Genomic DNA, 20,615 nt, shown 5'->3' with positions numbered 1-20,615 from the left:
AAACGAATCAGATACTGTCTACTTTCCGAATGAACATGCAGAGCTAAGGTGGATATTAAGATTTCCAGTGAATAATGACTCAAGTTTCAGTCTGTATCATATGGCTTCAAAATTAGTGCACGAGTTCATTTCTACAATACTTTTATTGTGCTTTTTGTAATTTTGGATCTTGACCACCCCAGTCCCCATTCTCTTCCATTATATGGAAAAGAGCAGTCAGGAGGATATTCTTATATATAACAGAAATTAACATTTTGGGAGAACTATTCTTTTACGCAAAGCGAAAGAACAGAATATGAACATGTTGCAGGTCAGACTCAATCCTGTTTTACCTGCATGAGCACCATAGCTCAACATGCTAACTGCTGTGTTACACCAGACCATTACTTTATAAAGTTCACCCCATTCAACTACAAACTCTCTGCTTCTTGTATTGGGCAGATCACCATTGGTATAACCTGAAAATGGGTGCTGGATCACAGTACCTCTCATGCAGTCCTCTATCCTGTGCACCAGCTGGTAGGATTTGCAGCGGTCCAGTAGAGTTCTGATGGCTGGAAGTGGGTCAAGAATGATGGTCTCCGGGTGTGCGTCAATATAATCCTGCAAGACCAGTAGAACAGGTCACAACAAGGAAGGTGTACAGGTGATAGTATAACCTGACTAACTGAAATCTTCGAACATTACTTACTGGTGTTGGTAAAAGGCAGTTATCTATCATGTATAAACTGGCATGCATGAATGAACTCACCACACATACAAAGAAATGTACACATGAAGCCTGTTACACTGTTGTTATGTAAAAGAAACAACCTCACAGTCTAGCATTCATTTGGCATGACATAACCACTCACTGTCTTTCTCTTCACTGACCCCATTCACTCCAGTCATATGATAACATTTGACAGAATATGAGGAAATGCATTCTTTTCTCATGTTTTTTACCATTTCCATCAGTCATTTACTGTCATTGGTGGGAAATTTAGTTGCTGCCCCCAGTGTACTGACTGTAAGATAAGATCAACTCAAACATTCTACGGGCTCTTATTAAATGGGCAAAAAGGCTACACAACAGCCTTTTCTGTGTCTAAATTTATGTAATATACATTAAGTGCATGCTTAGTGAGAGTGCAGTCTTAGGAGAGAGCTTTGTTTAAGAACATTAAGAGGCTCAGCACTCTTACGTCCTCATTTAGAGGTGAGTACTTGAGGTGACAATTAAGTGTATTGTGATGATTAATATTTTTTTGTAATATGTTGTTTCTTTTTCAGGATTCTTTGATGAATAAAAAGTTCACAAGAACAGCATTTATTCAAAATAGAAATATTTTGTAATAATATACACTACATTATATTATATTGCATTATATATTATAGTACCTTATATTGCATTATTTTGCATTATATTATATTATATTATATTATATTATATTGTGAATTTTTTAAAATACAGAAGTCATGGAACTGAACTGTAGGAAATGAATGTATATATAAATTATCATACAATCTGTAAAGAATTTTTAAAAAATTATATTACATTGTGTCAGTATATTACTGTACCAACACATCCCTATAATTTGAGGTTGAAACGCTGAAACTAGAAAAACTACATATAGTCTCTTTCAAAAAATAAAAATTTTATGCACTATTAAAAATGCAAAACCTTTCTCATAATGATCAATGCTCTGTAATTACTGCTTTTAATTTCCTTTCACTTACAAGTGAATGGCAAAGAGATCACATTTAGGTAAAAAAAATATATAGAATCGGAGTCTGACAGTTAACTGGGGCAAAAGTTGTGTTGTGTATTCCCAGCCTTTAATCAGATTGAAATTCCTGCATCTTAATCAGATCTGTAGACGGAGGCAGGGGCTGAAGACAGACAGGCCCTCCTCACGCCACTCACCTGCACACGCTGCACCAGCAGCAGGGACTGGGTGTCATTCTGGTCCGCTTCCAGGATCAGGTCTGTTAGCTTGTGAATGATGACGTCCAGGGGACCCTGCTCCTCTAATGGCTGACTCAGGTCAAGCTGCAGAGAACAGGAAAGGTGAAAGGTCATCATTTACACTCAAAACATGAATCTGCAGAAGGGCTGACAAGGTCAAAGGTCAATGATGAGTTTAATACAGATTAACGCTGTCTGTGTTTCCAGAATAATAATAATAATGCATGGCTGACATATGAATATGTCTGTCGAATTTGAGTTCAAGAAAAACAACATGAAACATTTTGTTGATTTTATTGAGTCACTTTTGAAGGGAGTGTTGTAAAGCATTAAAGGGACAGTTGTAATTGACAGTTCACCCAAATTTATTGTAATTTTGTTATTTTCAATTTATTAAAATTTTTTTATTTTAAAACCAGTATATTTTTTTTTAATTCTTATCAATTTTGTCCATCCACTGAAAAGCCACACAACTAAAAAAAAAAAAGTATAAATACAGAGAGCACATCAAATATTGTAAAAGGTGGGTCAGAAAATGACAAATGTTTCATTTTTGGGTGAACGATTCCAATAAAGGTTTTTAGAATTTTAATAACATCATGAACAAGTTCTTTAAAATGTGAGAAGATAATGTTGCATAAGCATTTTACCACTTTTACCACCAAAACAGGAAACCTAAATTATAACAATGTATAATTTTTTTGATATTTTTTTTTTACATTATTTACCAATTAAATATATTATATCATACGCTACTTTGCATTATTTTAAGTCATAAGCATTTTTTATATTTTACTACCAAAACAGGAAACTTAAATTATATTATTTTATGTTTTGATTTATTTAATTTAAAGCAGTAGTTGGCTATTTTAGAATATTATATGATCTTGTCTTTTCATCTTATACCATTATAAAGAATGTGTCTTTTAAATGTGTACAAAAAAGTACATAATATTTCCATTATATTTTTTAATGATTTGTTTAATCAAAAAGCCGAATCCTTATTTGAGCTGTTTTCGAATCTCAGAACACTGGTACCTAGAAAACCAGACTCCAGACTACAGCGAGCTCAAATCCCAAATGTGCTGATGTGCTGACAAACCTGTTCTGCCTCTGATAAGCTCATGCTTACTGTACACGGACAGGCCGTTCCACCACAAGCCCTGTGTAGACAGTGGAAACACTCCCCTGACAGCCTACTATTGTGTGTTTGTCGCTGCTAAGCAAGGTACAACACCACAACTCTCTCTCTCTCAGACAGTTTGTTGGCTAAACAAAAGCTCCTCCTTCACGCAGAGAAGCTATAAAGTAACAGGAGACAGATCTCTAATATAGAACATACTACAGTTACAGTGCATAATACTTCATAAAAGACAGGTGGAGGAAAACCGATACAATCAGATTAGATCAGTTCTTACTAGTACAGGTATTTCATCATACATTTATGAGTAAATCTCATCTCAACTGTTGCACTGTACAGTGTTTTTTATGTTTTAGAGCAGAGTCTGTTACAAAAAAGATATTTTAATATCAATATTACACTCATATAATCTCAAAGAGTTGTTTACGACATTAAATCACAAGTAAAGTGCTTTAAAACTTCTATAACAAAAAATATAAAAAATTACTATTATTATCGTCATTATTAATAATAATTATAACAATAATAAGTTAATTAATAGGTAAAATATGTAGAAAATATGTAAAAAAAAAATACAATAAGCAGAGCTTTTGGTAGAGGTCTATATATAGTGTTGCATTCATCAATGCAAAATTAATGCATTTATTGCATTTATAGTTTACTAAAAACATACATATATACATTTATAGAAGCTGTATAATTTAACGCGTACAGACCAATTATAGTTTGAAAAAGACTAGAAATGTCTAAATTATTATATGAATTTATTTATTATTTTTATTTGATACAGTATTCTTTTGCTCACCATTGTACAACTGAGGCATAAACTTAAAAAAGAAACATGAAATGATCTATTATTATTATTATTATTATTATTACTACTACATTTAACCATTTTCATTTAAAATAAAATAATTTATTTACAATTATTTAGAACTGTTTTGTTATTGATAAATATTATTAATAACTGTCCGTCACACCCAAACAGTGTTGCATTAAATAAATTATAATTCGCTAGGGTTGCCATTTAATTTTTTTTATTAATTTAACCATTTTTCTTAATTTTATCTTTAAATAATTTTTTTAGTTGTCTAATTTTCTTCACAGAAACGAGTCACTTGCGAATAATGTGCAATGCGTAATGTTTGGGTTTTTCGATACTTCTCCAATGGTAATATCTTGTGTCATGTTATTCATGATGCCAAGAGCCACTTCCTTTTCTCCATTCATGTCTGTGTAGAGACACAGGACCAATCAATTATTCATGATGCTTTACGCCATCTGAGACATAAGTAACAAAACACCAACATCTGTCTGACCTGTGACGTCCGTCTCTGCTTTAAAATGCCTTTCATAGCTTATTTTCAATTCATTTTAAACATCCAGAAACTACAAGCAACCAAACGAAATTTATAAGCATATTCACAGCATGTCAGATTCCTCCTGTCATTCCTAAAACATCCTGAGAGCTGATGGCAGAAATGAGCAGGCAGAGGTCAGAGACTGACCCGGCGCTGCACCGATGACTCATGCCCACAGATGGCTTCCAGAGGGAGACGTGCAGAATAAAACCCAAAAATGAATTTAGGTGAGCTGTTTGTCCAGTAACGTCCTAAAGCTGTCATTCAGAGTTAAAATCATCAGGACCAGAGATGTTTAGAAGCAGCAGCTTTGAAAGTAAGCCATTAATGAACCACTGAAAATAAACAATATAAAAAACCCAAGGAAGTGCATTTCTGCCTGGGTGAATCCGATAGCGGTTAAACATTTGGAGCATAATCACAGTGTTTATTTTTCAAATCTATCGTTATTTGAAATACAAATTAAGATATTTTGAATGAAACCTAAGAGGCTGTTCATACAGAACACATCCGTGTCAAAAAATGTGAGATGCAGCGCCGCTCACAAATGTTTTTTGCCTCCTCCGCCATGTTGGCGTCAAATGAAATAGCTGCCATGCCAACTTGCTACTGTAAACAAAAGCTCGCAACACTTGCCCCGCCTCTGGGGTCTTCTGATTGGTCCAGTGTTTTGGAATCTGACATTGATGAGCGGCGCTGCGTGTAAAAGTTGTAAAAAAAATTATTTTAACTTGACACAGCGTCTTAAAAACGTGGCGCTCATGTGCGCGACGCTGCAAAAGTCCCAAGACACGAGCATAGCATTCATACACATCCATCTAGCTTATGTTTACATAAAAAAAATTACGGTGAACTTCAGAAAACACATGCAAATAGAAAAAGCACCAGCAAATTAACAAAACATTTCACAAGTGCTGCAAATGCTAACAACACAAACAATTTTTTACAAATACACACTTCACAAAATCTCACAGCTGGGTTCGCCTAAGTTTGCAAGGTTTGTGAAATTAAATGTTCAGTAGTCATTCAAAGATTTGTTTAAATGATATGAATGCGCATTTGCTGAATGCTGATGGCAAACAAGAAAGTATTATAATGTTTATATTGTTACTAATAATATAAAAGCAATCGTTATAATACTTTTTTTGTATACATTTTAATTTTAATTTGTTTAACAGTTTAAACTTCTACTAAATATATTGTTGAAACGTAATTTTCTGTAAAGCTACTTTGTAACGATTTGTATCGTGAAAAACGATATACAAATAAACTTGAATTAAACTGAACAGTTCTATCTGATTATTAGACAGACTTCTGTCCGTATTAGTCAGAACTGTTAAACATCGACAACGAACAAGAGGGAGAATGTGAGCTGTGTGTTCAGGCACAAAACGGCAACGGTGTCAAAATTAAAGTCCCCCCTGAAACACATCAGCCAAAACGAAAACTTATCGGACGATATTTGGCATTTTTTAAATAACAGCATCGGCCGATAAGTTTTTCTGTTTGGCTGATGTATCGCCTTGATCGACCTCTATTTATGAAGCATCACATTTTGATCAAATAAACGTTTAAATCTCTCGTGTTTTATTAAAAATATCTTAATTTGCCGTGGGATGAACAAAGGCCCCCTGTAGCAAATCTGTGTGTTTTTGTAAGAAAAATATCCATATTTCAAATGTAATAAACACTTTTCTCTCACTTCCGCTGAGTGTCACTGAAGCCGTTCTGGTGGATGACGCAGCACAAATGCGCAGCGCTCGCACCTCTGAGATATGCTAGTCTCGCGAGTTTGTTTATAGAAGCAAAGGAAGCAAAGTTTCCTTACTTTAGCAAAGGAAAACCAGTCTCCTCTTTGTTTATATTGAAATCCTCCTACATTTTTCTTTACAAATCCTCGGTTTGTACTTCTAATTCGTGACCTGCGTTTTGTTTTATTCTCTCTCCGCATTCGTTACTAATCACACAACGCCGTGCGTCTTACGTCATCTCCCGGATCTGCTTCAGGGTATGACAGTCAGCGGAAGTGAGAGAAAAGTGTTTATTACATTTGAAATATGGATATTTTTCTTACAAAAACTCATGGATTCACTACAGGGGGCCTTTATTCATCCCCCGGAGCTGTCTGCGGCACGTTTTATTATCAATGCGCGAGCTGTTTTTGCTGACTTGTGAACTGTTTAACTACAACACCCGCTGACTACAATGAAAGAGCTTGGAATAGCCAGGACAATTTTTAATATAACTCAGACTGGATTCGTCTTAAAGAAAGACATATACACCTAGGATGCTTTGAAGGTAAGTAAAACACGGTCTTATTTTCATTTTTGGGTGAACTAACCCTTTAATAGCCTTGCTGATGTCAGCTGAAAAGAAAAATATTTTGGAGGCGGAGCAAGTTGTTAAATTATGATGCAAAATTGGAATAATGTGCACTGATCAATACCGCATAATAAAACCGGGTATGGGTATTATGACTTAAATAGCGTTAATTTTAACATCAGGTTGACTTTAAATAAACATCTACAGTAAAATATTTTCTTTGCTCCATCTACAGCAAAACCTTTCATTTGTAAAACCAAAAACAGTCTTGAATAGAAGAAAGAAGCAGATTTATGGGACAAATTTATCTCTGCTGATATCATCGCTCCTTAATCTTCCCTCATTCATGAAATATTGACACTCTTTCCAGCCAGTGTTCATGTTTGATGGATCCATTTTAGAAAATAAGCAGGGAATTAGAATGAAAGCACACTGAAGAAAGATAAGTACCCTAAAGTCTGTATCTCTGGGAATAATGTGGAGCACATGAAGATGACCAGAGTAAATGGCTGAAAACCATTATAGAGGGCCTTGACTAATTATTCGTCACATTATGTCCATACAAATGCATCAGTCAAAAGAAAAAAAAAAGAACCTAGAGGATTCTTCATGGACAAATGCATTTGAGAGGAACAAGAAATGTTGTTCATCCTAATGGAGTCTCACAGCCTCAAAGCTGGAGGATTAAACATGAATCATGTAGCGTTAAGCAAGGAAATGAACCTGATGAAGTCTTGTGCAGGTTAATGTGATTAAATGTATTACAACTTTACTGGATTACACAGACATAACAAGATTGGCCAACAAGTACAGAAGAGGAAAAGAGATGACAAGCATCATTATAACAACAATAAAAATTCAGACTGAGGTGTGTTTTGTTACATTTGATTTCACAAACTGTCCCTGGTAATATTGTAAAATCACATTTTTTTTCAAAAAGTGTAAATGGTAAATAAACTAATTAATTCTGCCAGGACATTGTCCAGTCATTTCAAAGATGTTTCCAATAACTCTAAAACACAACTAAGTGAAGTTCAAAATTCAAAATACAGGTGAAAGCTTTTTTTAATCACTTATCATTTTTATCACAGGTTTTAATAATTAAATCAAACTAAAGTTTGTCATCATTTACTACTAATACTACTATATTGCATTACTGTACTGTTAAAATGTTTGAGGTTGGTAAAAATAGTTTTTTTTTTCTTACACTCACCATGACTGCATTTATTTGATAAAAATACTGTAAAAATAGTAATATTACTACATAATGTAATATAAAATGGGAATAAATGTAATTTATTGACAATAACTTAATGAAGAGTTCCTTATTATCATCAATGTCAAAAACAGCTATATATTTTTGGAAACCATGATACTTTTTTAGGATTATTTGATTAACAAATTTAAAAATAAATAAACATTAAATAGAAATCTGCTGAAACACAAAATTTGTAATGGTTTTATGGTTATAATGGGACTTCTATTGGTTTTAATGGAAACTGTAATGGACCTTTCTACTAGTAATTGGTCGCCTTTAATTGGTGCCTTGTTAAAACCATAGACTGTATAAAAATATGGACGTAGTGTCCGTGACGTCACCCATAGACTCCTGAAGAGCATTTTTGAAGCTCAAAGTGTGCAGAGCGGGCCGTCGCCATCTTGGCAGCGTGTCACCACGCGACTCTCCCAGATAATCGAAAATGGACAAAAAGGCGGGAGCTGGTTGCTGAAGCCACGCCCACCTAGCGCGACGGCATTGTCAGCAGCGACAATCCACCTGTCACTCACGTGGCCACGCCCTTAATTATGCAGAATTTTAAGGCTTAATATAATTTAAACGGATGAGTTATAAAAAAATTCACCCCCCTCACAGTTGTCATGAAGGGCAAAATTAGCTATATAGGCCAAAATCATTTTTTGCTGTAAACATGTTTTTTTCTGCTGTAAAGTTGGCCATTTTAACATGGGGAGTCTATGGGACTGACTCCCTTTTGCAGCCAGCCTCAAGCGGCCAGTCGATGAATTGGAGTTTTAGTCACTTCCTTGTTGGGTTCATGAGAGAGAGCGGGAGGTTGCCGCTCGGTTGGTTTCTATTAGTAATTGTTGGATTTTTATTGGTGCATTCTACAGAAACCCATTTTTAATGGCTTTAATGTTTAAAAGTTGATGGTTTTTAATATTTGTACTGGTATTTGTAGTGGAAACCATTAGACTTTCTGTGATGGTTTCACAGCTTATTGTTTTTTTTTTCAGCAGGGTTTAAATGTCTTCACGGTAACTTGCAATCATTTAATATTTCCTTGCTGTTAAAAACTATCAACAATTAAACTTGAAAAAAAAACATGCTTTTGGGGTCAGTCACAGTGTAATGACTGTGAAACACAAAATAAAATAAGATATTTTCTAGAATATTTGTTTTGTATATGTTTTTAATGCAATGGGATCCACTGATCCAGTTTTTATTTTTGTTTGAACTTCTAATAAAGGGAAGTCAATAAAAAAGTTAAAAGTACATGTGCTTAAGTGTGTGTGTGTGTGTGTGTGTGTGTGTGTGTGTGTGTGTGTGTGTGTGTGTGTGTGTGTGTGTGTGTGTGTGTGTGTGTGTGTGTGTGTGTGTTGAAGGCAATTCCAAGTAGCCTGTACTGGGCTATTTATTCACCAGAGACTCCTGCCTTTGTTTTTCCCACACTTAAATAAAAAGACGTGAGGTCAGCCTCAAGGGACTGCTTGCTTTTTAGATATTCGCATGCATTGATGTATCCCCCGATTACAGTGAATGTCAAACACGCACACGGAAAGTGATGACGTCGTTCAGCACAAACAAGATCAAACGACAGAACTCGGACTCGGACAATTAAATTTTTATGATGCTAGGGTTTTCTATTTGGCTGTTGAGTGGTTACTTAAGCCTCTATGATATTTTGGTTCCAACAACAGTTTATTGTGTTCTTTCCAGCAGGTATAACCCAGAACTTGTATTATTGGAGGAACTATCTACATAACATGACACTGTAAGTCATCTCTCACTTTGGACTCTAGGTTAAGGAAGTCAAACAACTGTTTTCAGAGACTAAACAAAAGCATGATGCACAATTGTAAAGCGAAGTGAGACTCCATGATCTTTAACATCCAAGTCTGTGAGGATCTTTAAAAGTTCATAATTATTATCGTCATTTGCTGAAACACAATGTTCGTTTTACTGGCAAGGATTTTGCTGTGGTCTCATAGTGAAAGGAACACTTACCAGACCTTGGGTTTGTTGATTGTTCAAATGTTTACATTAGCATGCTTAGCTGAATCCAACGAGAACAATTTGGGCTTTACTATCAAAACAGTTTCTCTAATGAAAACAAGCTAACCACACTTTCCGCTTTCAAAAACAAACTGAAAAGAAAAAGAGACAGAAATATTTCGTGTTTAGCACTTTTCAGTACAAAACACCTGCTCAGTCTCCTAAGAATTAGGAACAGAGCTGCAGCCAGTAAGATAATTACAGGCCCTGAGCTTTTCATTCACATTTTCAGTTCATCTGTCCACTGTAATACGCAAACAGCTGCATACCCAACACATCTTTCTACTTCTACTGTAAACTACTACTAAACATTCTCCCTATAAACCTTTTAAGACCAACCTATAATGAACACAGTAGTTGTTAAGGCTCGCTATATGCCAGAAGCCACAGGTCAGATTTATTTTTAACGTTTAATACAGTGTATTACGTGCCCACTCACTTTTCAGTGGTCTTTGCTCAGGAAGTATTTTTCCCATAGGGATTTTTTTTAAAGTCTTTGTTAAAGCGTTAAATACCAGCCAGCTACACAGTCAATCACAACATTTTACTGGAAGTAAGAAAAAAAAATTGAAAATCAGACAAAAAAGACAAAGCTACAAGTAAACTATGTTTACTTAGAAACATTTATGTTAAAAATGACGTGTGTGTGTGTGTGTGTGTGTGTGTGTGTGTGTGTGTGTGTGTGTGTGTGTGTGTGTGTGTGTGTGTGTGTGTGTGTGTGTGTGTGTGTGTGTGTGTGTGTGTTGCACTCTGTTGCTGAATTTCAAGGGGAGTACTACACTACCCATAATGCTGAAGCAAGATCCACCAATCAGAGAAGTTGCGTATGTAAAGTTTTATATACAAAGGAAAAGAAAACAATAAACAAAACAGCTACCATTAGCTTTGCAGGTGTTTAGTCAACAACAAAATCCCTGGCAACCCAACTGCACGGGATAAATTGTGTTATGTAGAGCTAAGATTTGTTTTGCTGGTCTGATGATCAACTGTGAGGATCATTTATCGTTACACACCTGTCTCTGGAACAGGTTTTATTATTGTGTAACATAGGAACTTCAAGTCATTGATGGATTTTATTTGTGTAGAACTGAATATTTATCATTAACTTTTCCAACTTCAAATCAAGTTTGAAGAAAGGCTGGAAATTCCAAGTTGAATGAAACACAGCACAGGAAATCTTTACTAAAGAATTTTCTGAAATGGCTATGGAGATAATGAATGGGGAAAATACTTCTGGACTCCAGAATAATGTTTGTGATTTTGGTCTGTGATTTCACACATAAGATTGAACATCTGAAACAGATATAGTTGAGCTAAGATCCACTTACCTGAACAACTTCTATTCCTCTTTTCCTGAAAGAAGCAAAAAAAAAATACATATTATTATTTGCTCATGCCACAGGTTTGACAAAAAAAAGGATTTAACAAGAAAAGAATATTAAACTTATTTTTTTAATTTAGGATACTATCATAGCAGATTACATTCTGACATAAAAATGAAGCCTGGATAAAAATATCTGTTGCCTAGCAACACAGAGTTGGGATCCAGAGAACCCTGACTGGCCGTAGGAAGCGAAACGACACCAGAAGCTAGATTGAGCTACAAACCGTCGTACGTCAGAGCCATCTACCTGCCTGTGCTGTTAGAAAACCTCTACATCTAGACAACGCACAGCTAGGAGCAAGCACTAGTCAAATGTCACAATTTACCCTAGCGTTTCTAAAAAAGCTAAAAGACAATATCTGCAAACTCACAAAAGGTCAAAAAGGTGACCGTTCGGAATATGACCCTTGTAGGGGGGTGTTTCCCATTCATTCAATATGGATATTTTTCTTAAAAAAAACGCATTGATTCGCTATAGAAGGCCTTTGTTCACCCCCCGGAGCCGTGTGAGACACTTTTTTTTATGGATGGGTGCTTTTTATTTAACTTCTTTTGGACTGATGCACGCAACATCTGCTGAGTGCCATGAAACAACTTGAAAGATCACAGACAATTTTTAATACAACTCCGACTGGATTCATCTGAAAGAAGAAAGTCATATACACCTAGGATGACTTGAGGGAGAATAATTTATGGACTAATTTTCATTTCTGAGTGAACTAACCCTTTAATAAAGGCCTTCTGAAGTGATGCGATGTCACATGGACTATTTTAATCCGCTGGACGCCACTCTCTTGTGAACGCATGTACGACAGTTAGCGGAAGCTAGAGATTAAGGTTTCTAAAGTTGTAAATATGGATATTTTTCTTACACAAACGCATCGGGTTGCTTCATACTGTATGACCAGCTATTAGTGTAAATGCTGTCTATTTGAACGGCCATTAGAGTGTGACTATTGACTATATGGCCGGCCATCTGTATGTGATTACTGATTGTATACCAGCAACAGACAGTTTCAGTTTTTTGTTTTTTATATTTATGATGTTGGGGAGATTTTTCATCTCAAAAAATGGTTGCAGGAATCATTTTTGTGACTTACAACCCATTACTTTTCTGGATTGCTCAAGGACTGATTTCATGTATTTGTATATGAAAAAAAAAAAAAAAAACCATTCAGTGTGGTACAATTTTTTTCAAGGCACTTCAGTGTCTATAACTTTTTATCGTTTTGAGCATTATCAACTCTGGATGATGGATAGTAAAGCCTAAAGTGTCTTCTTCCCAAAGTTACCTAAATTGTGTGTGTAGCACACTGTTGTCAGGAACGGTTATAATTTTAAGTTAGGTAGATCATTTTCAGCTGTGAGTCCCAATATGGGGGGAGCAGGTTAACAGGTTAAAATAGACCATGTGACATCAGTGGTTCAACCTCTATTTTATGAAGAGACAAAAAGCCGTTATATTTGTTTACTTTGTGCACCAAAAGTATTCTTGTCACTTCATAAAATTCCGGTTGAACCATTGATGTCACATGGACTATTTTAACAATGCCCTTACTATGTTTCTGGGCCTTGAACGTGGAAGTTCCCTTGCTGTCTATGAAGGGTCAGAAAGCTCTCGGATTTCATCAAAAATTTATTAATTTGTGTTCTGAAGATGAACAACATGAGGGTGAGTAATTAATGACAGAAGGGCGAGTAATTAATGACAGAACTTTCATTTTTGGGTGAAATTTCCCTTTAATGCTTTGTAGTGAGATCCTGAAACTGGATCCAGACAGATCAAGTATCCTGGTTGGGAAGCCCTTTGGATGAGTTTATGGGGTCATTAGGAGGACAGGCAACCATTTTCTCTTCTAACGTCAGATTATTCCACACCAATGTCAAGATAATCATGAAGTGCACAAACCAGAGCTTATTTATTATTCTATCAGGAAACATCAGGAGTTATTTAAGTCTCAGTGTGAAACAACTTTTCTGTGTGGGTTAATTTAATACGGGAGGAAGCTTATTTTGATGGGTGATAGATTAAAAAAATACGGATATGGAAACTGAAAAAAAAAAAAAACATTTATCCAAAAATACCCTTGAGTTTTGAGGGGTGGTTTTCACAGAGTACCTCCCTGAAAAACACTGGGTCTATCAGATCAAACTGACAAAACATGCCTTAACTTCTCCTGAACACTGTTGTTAATATTACATTGAACAAATCGCGTGCCAGAAGGCGGGAAAGAATAACGTCCATTGTGAAAGGGAAATAATTAAAAGGAATTTTTTATTGACTTTATAAATCAGAGGTCCTTGGAAAATGTAGTCTGAAGGCACTTAAACGTCAACACTCCCTCAGAAACATTTTAAAAAATCAGTATAGTAGTGTATCTGCTTTGATTTAGGGCAGGATTTATTCTACCAATCCATAAAATAAAAGAATACTGGGATAACATTTTTCAGAAGAAGGCTGTAAAATCTAACAGTGGTAATGTGTAAAATGAGACGTGGAGTTTAGGACTTTGCTGGGTCACAGTGACAGATCAAGGCCGCTGGATTGAGAGATACGGAGAGATGTACATTAGGTGCAGCTCAGATTTCATTGGATTTATTCTATTATCTAAATGAAGCAGAATACTGGATAGAGAAAGCAAAACATAGTAAGCACAAACTCTTTTATTATGACTAAAATACGATTGAGGGCAAAGGAAGCATTTCAATAGAACAATGTGCTCAGTTTCAGGCATTTTCCTTATAAAAGTCCCAGGCTTCTTCATGAACCACCCACGTTAAATTAATAATAATAATGGCATTCATACCAGAAGATGAAACTCTTTTCAAGACATATTTTATAAGACATTTAATTTTTAGTTTCACTTTGGTTTTCTCGAACTTTTGGTTGCAGCAACAAATGGTTAGAATTTTTTTTTTGAATTATTGTGACAACATTATAGCGAAAAAAAAAAAAAAAAAAAAAAAAATCACATGATTGAGGATATACCTGTACCATACTGGTTATGGGTCAATATTGGTTATTTCATTGTGCACACTCATATTTTCAATCAATCAATCATTTATTTATCAATATTGGTTATTTCATTGTTTATATTAATTTTTTCTATTAATTTGTTATTTATTTGTGGTCAAACGGCAATATGGAGGGATTCTAACAGTTTTATGAAGGTAAATTAAAGACTTTATGAGCTTTTTAAGAGCCAGTAAAGAAAATTTAAGGACCAGCTCAAAGGGAATACAATACATCAACATGTTCTCAAAATATAAATGCCTAGGGAGCACTAAATGAGTCTGAAAATGCAACTTTCAAGAAATCTCCATTACTTTTTAATTAATTTTACTAAAATAAAACGAAACAAAATAAAATAAAAATCTTTAACTAGTATGTGGAAATAACTTTTACTGAACCTGTTTATTTTTGTCTTGTTTTTTTTTTTTTTTTTTATAACAAATGTCTAAAGACTTTTAAATCAAGATACGCTTGATTTAAAATTATTTTAAAAACTGACATAAAATAAGAATTTTTGTTTTATGAGAAATGTATCAAAGTGAAGTAAGATTATATGATTTAAAAAAGAACAAATGTCTGCCGGTGGCTCAGAAAAATCAACTTAATTCACACTGACAGATATTTGTTCTTATTTCAAACATAAACTTCCTTCATATTTAATTTCTCAGAAAACAAAACTATCTTCATTTTGCATCTAAAGGAAATATATTCAAGCAATTTTACATATATATAAATATATATGAATGAATTTTAGACTTTCTGCTCTGATTTAGGCTTTAAATTAGTAAAAGACAGAATTAAGATTTTAAGATCTTTTTTATGCTGTACTGTACATTATAATGTGGTGTTGCCTAAATTTACTTTTTGAAAGTGCCAAATTTGTTAATACTTTCAACATTTATCGGCCATAATATAAAAGTTATTATCAGTTCTCAAAATGAGTACTTCCATAGATACAATTTGGAAATATTTGAACTTGATGTGAACAAATGTTAAAAAAATTAATAAATCTGATAAGGGTAAAGTCCAAGCAGAGCCTTGTGTGTGATTCAGAGATAACGCCCATGCTTCAGTGAACACACTCATATCACAAGCCTGGAACTGGTGAGATGAGCACGTGTGGTTAAAGGCCTACACCGCACACAAGACTACACCAACCAACCATGATGGCTCCGCCAACTTCCTCAAAACTGATTACATACGCGAGGCAATACTGCACCTGAGCTTCCTGTCGAATTCAGACAAACAGCAGTTTTTGAGTGGCTGCATATCTAGCTAGTCCATGAATAATTACTGAATGTCAACAGCACATAACACACATCCATCCAACTTAAATCAGGCTTATTCAATATTAAACCAAATCTATTAATAAACATTCTGTAAAGGATTTGAACAGGACAGGAAGGGGTGTGAAATCGTGACCTCATTTCTTAGAGAGCACAATCATAACCTCTCTAGACCACTGTTTATCCCTGCAGCTGTGAGCGAGGACTGCTAATAACGTCGGCAGGGAATAATCACAACCAAGAACCCGCTGGGACGGGACACACACACACACGCTTGCACATGCAGCGGGATAAATACTCAGGGTTACCAAAAACACAAACGCTTCGGCCTGACTCGTCCGTTGCTGCTATGCTTCTCTTGTTGTCCTGGTTACAAACAAACTGAAACAGTTGCTTGGTTAGTGTGTAGCCTGCAATTAATTGTGAGATGAAGGCAGAAGGACTGTGTTTGTGCTGCGGACAATCACAAAACTTCAAATCATGTAGAGTGCTCAGGGAGAAGAACGTTACTACTTTTCTTCATGATCAGATGAGAGATATCTAGGGACCTGAATATCAAAGAATTGATGGCGTGCTCTTTAACTTGGGCCGGTAAGTATCCAGCTAGCAATTCTAGTGGTTCAACGGATAACAAATCTCACAATTCAGATCATATTTCGGTTTTTTAGCCATGGATCGGAACGTTTTTCGGATCAGCAAGAAAAAAAAAAAAATAAATATATATATATATATATATATATATATATATATATATATATAAAAAAAAAAAAAAAATTATATATATGTAACTTTGCTCACAGCAAAAACTCTTACCCTAAGAAAGTTCAAACATTATTAAAGAGACAAGTGAACAGCTAGTAAAAATAAGAACAAATGGGCTACATAAATTACAAGCATGGAAAAACACAACAGAACAATGTTACAAATAAGGTTGGTAGTATTTAGATACAGAAATGTAATAAGTGTAAAATGAAACTGCATAGTGTTCACTGTATAAATTAAAAAAACATATTCGTCTTTGTCAAAAATGTGTTTTGTGGTTTGATGAGCATAATGACGGCAGCAGGCTGCTGCCCCTTTAAGACCTGATGCACGGATCCAATATAGCCTAATGATACACATCGTGATCTGTATTTTGTCATAATTTTATGTGTATATGCGTCCTTGCCTGTGTAAGGCAAAGAGTGAATGAGATAGGAAAGATGGTTCAGTTCAGTGTTCGCGCGCAGTCAAACGCTATTATGGTTAAATTTTGCAATTAATCCATGGCTCACATGTGTGCCGAACCGTGCGGCTTGGTCTGTACGAATCACGGATCAACTACAATCCGTTTAACCACTAAGCAATGCCCTAGCAACTAGGAATGAGACCATATAAAATTTGCAATAATTACTAAAGCTTTTATCATGGCAAAGCATTAAGAGATAGAAACTTAACTGTAGTCCTCCTAATAACAAGTTTAATAACTATGTATCATATAACAAAAATGACTGTAAACACTAATGCTGAAAATAATTAGCTTGAGTAGGGCAAACTTAAAATAAAAAAAATGAGTTTAAACAAATAAAATTTCTGAAGCCAATTTCCGCAACTGAATAAATTATTTTTTTGTTGCTTTTATCTCAAAATTCTGACTTTCGTCCCACAATTGTGAATTTACACATTGCAATTCTGACTTTTCTGAGACTGCATGATAGAAACTCCCAGTTGCGTGTTATAAAGTCAGAATTGCGATATATAAACTATAAATTCTCAGAATTGAGAGATATAAACTCGCAATTGTGAATTATAAAGTCCAATTCTGTGAAAAGACTATTTTCTTACAATTGCTTGTTTAATTCTCACAATTTTGACTTCATAATGCTTTATGTTATAAAGTCAGAACTGCAAGATATAAACTTGCAATAACCGTCTTGCAGCACATCTTTGTCTTTGCAAAATCAAAATTACAACATCGCATAGATGACTTTGTCTCATATGATACTCATAAATTTCTTCATATTGTGTTAGTAGCTGAAAAAATTGGACTACAAAAGATCTCCACGAACAGCCTGGTGTCAAACAGCATATAAATCAAAACTGGAATTGGTAAAGGAGTGTGAAGTTTTGGGGGTGTTGAAGAAGCGATCTATTGCATCTATGTTTTGATCATTGATCTGAATCTGATCCGGATGTAGTCTTTTACAGAAATACCCACATTCAGTTGATGTTAAAAACAGAATGCATGAAGCTGGAATAAAATGGGTTTTGTTCTTTCTTTTGACATATTGCATGTCAGATAGCCATACAACAAAAAATACTTGGGGCCATGAAAGTTTGTGAAAATTATAAAAAATGATGGCGGGGGCTTTTGCACTACTGGCGCCCCGAGTTCGAACCCCTATCTCTCCCCAACTTCACTTCCTGTTAGTTCTGATCTGTTTTATGCCAATAAAGGCAAAAATGCCAAAAAATAAATCTTAAAAAAAGATCAGATTGATCAGACATGACAGGAAGCGAAGTGGGAGAGAGGGGGGGGCAAGTTTGGGAAAGGTCCTTGAGTCAGGATTCGAACACGGGACGCCCAAAGCGCAACGGCGCTGTATTTCTAATGAAGTTAGCTTGCTTTGCAAAAGTTAGCTACATGTTTCTATAGACAAACTGAAATTTTTCAAGTATTAAATTTTAAGATATTATTGCCAATGTCTGAGCAGCATTTAACTAAACTTAAAAAATGTAAGCCTGTAGACTAATTATTATGTGAAGGACCCGATTACCGCTAAATCTCCATCACCTGCCTTCAAATGGAGTGGCATTTAATAGACAGAGCCGTAGTTCACTGACAAGCTACGCAATATCACATTCATTATCGCACATGAATCACCTTCGATAATGAACGCGATATCGAGTAGCTTGTCAGTGATCTACGGCTCTGTCTATTAAATGCCACTCCATTTGAAAGCAGGTGATGGAGATTTAGCGGTAATCAGGGAACCGGCTTTACTGACAAAATGCGCATGACAATCGCATGCGATATATCACCCAGCCCTAGTGAGAAGTTTTCAGTGCGCAGTGACACACACATACATACAAATCACACACATACCGACAGCGCGCTAATAGCTAATTGAGCTCTCTTCCGCTTTTTTTGTGCATGGATGAACAAATAGACCAAATCACATCAACATGTGCACCTTGGCGAACATCTAAGTAAACACAGTCGGTTAGGCCTATGTCTTAACGTAAACAGTTAGGACTGCTTAATTTTTGACATGCTTATAAAGAAACGATAAAGGAGCGATAAAGGAACCTGAAAAAATAAAGTGTAGAAATTAGAGGAAATATGATCAATATATCGGAGATATTGTCTAGTTGTCACAATACTACTGTATCGGAACAAGGAGAACGAAGACGAAGGAGTTTTCGGTGAACACACTTTAATATTTCAGATAGTGGTTAACACAGGAAGGCAGGAGACACACGTAGGACCACACGGAGAGACATTCAGACATACAATACAGGACAGGGGATCACAGGACAGACTACCCTTTACAAACGCTAACCAGGGTAATTACTAAGACACACCTGAACCAAATAACACAGTCAACTAGAGACAGAAACTGGGTCACACAGAACACACACACACACAGACAGTCCAGGGGTGTGACATTAGTGTTAGGGTTAAAGAATATGTTGTTTATAAGTTGGTCACAGAGGAGAAAGCACTTATTTTTCTCTTATATGTGTATCTAAATGTAATGGCACTGTCTCTTGCACTTGATTGCTTAATTAAACTGAAACTTTTTAATATAAGTAAATATACAAATGTGTGCAGGGTGTTATTGTTAGCTGCCACAGTGACAGCAATAAACTCCTGTAAAGTGCTTGTTATGCATTGCATTCTATGTCAAACGCTGACAAGAGAAAACATGAAGAAAGTATGGTGCCACTGACTTTTAAAACCATTTTCATAGGTTTAACGTCATATTGTCAGCTCGGAAAATGTGTTAATTTGACGAGAAACATCAGGGAAAATGTAAAGCATCATTCCAGAACGAGTCGGACAAGACCTTCGCGTTCAGGGAAAAAGGTGGATATACAAGAAAAAAAGAACAAGCTCTTTGAAATGTCCAGCCTCCTGTTTAGGAAATATGGATTTACAATAAATAATAAGATAAATGTAATCCGTTTCTCACACAATGCTAATTTACGGCTTCAGAAGACTTAGTCAGCATGAGTCATTGTATTGGCAGAGAAAAGTCTTGAAAATGTCCTCAATGTTCAAACTCAAACAAGTTTGGAGCGACATTAGGGTGAGTAAATGATGACAGAATTCTCGGTTTTGAGTGAAGTTTCCCTTTAAAACAGTACTAATGAGTGTAACGAGCAAAAACATATCCCTCTTTGTTTCCTGGCTGACAGAGCTGACCGCTTACAGTGATCGCATTGTTGTATTCCCGCTTTCCTTCACTTTCTCCAGCTTAGTCACACAATTCCTCACACTGTCACAGCCACTAAGGAAATCCAGTGCAATGCTGGCTTCACACACACAATTGTTCATTCAGCTGGAGATAGTGACAGTGGGGCACAACGAGCAATGCATAAGACAAAAAAAGACCAACCACACATACGATCTTTCACTACACCACACACATTTCCAACGCACACAAAGCTCCGTGTGTAACTTTAACCCTTTGCCGGACCAGGTTTTCTCAGGTTACGCGGCCCATACAAACACAACACTCAAGTGCATGGCCTCCAAGAGTGCTTTGCTCTGCCAGCTCTCACTCATTCACTCTCTCTCTCTCTGACTGCTGGCTAATAATCCAGGGCCCTTCAATGATGAGTAAGCCAATCTGCCTGACTGCAAAGTCATAGGGAATAAAAGT

General features: G+C 35.6%; 1 protein-coding gene across 1 annotated transcript in view; it reads right to left on the bottom strand.

The window, feature by feature from the left end:
• Nucleotides 1–20,615, bottom strand: part of LOC109081348 (inositol-tetrakisphosphate 1-kinase-like) — a 39,761-nt gene that overhangs the window by 15,096 nt on the left and 4,050 nt on the right. The window contains exons 3-5 of the mRNA XM_042742804.1: nucleotides 11,393–11,417; nucleotides 1,907–2,032; nucleotides 486–603 (exon numbers count right to left, since the gene is read on the bottom strand). Of these exons, the coding sequence (XP_042598738.1) occupies nucleotides 486–603; nucleotides 1,907–2,032; nucleotides 11,393–11,417 (269 nt within the window). The remainder of the gene's footprint in view (nucleotides 1–485; nucleotides 604–1,906; nucleotides 2,033–11,392; nucleotides 11,418–20,615) is intronic.

The sequence above is a fragment of the Cyprinus carpio genome, chromosome B17, assembly GCF_018340385.1.
Source record: "Cyprinus carpio isolate SPL01 chromosome B17, ASM1834038v1, whole genome shotgun sequence".
Lineage (NCBI taxonomy): Eukaryota > Metazoa > Chordata > Actinopteri > Cypriniformes > Cyprinidae > Cyprinus > Cyprinus carpio.
This window is presented reverse-complemented; position numbering and strand designations above follow the sequence as displayed.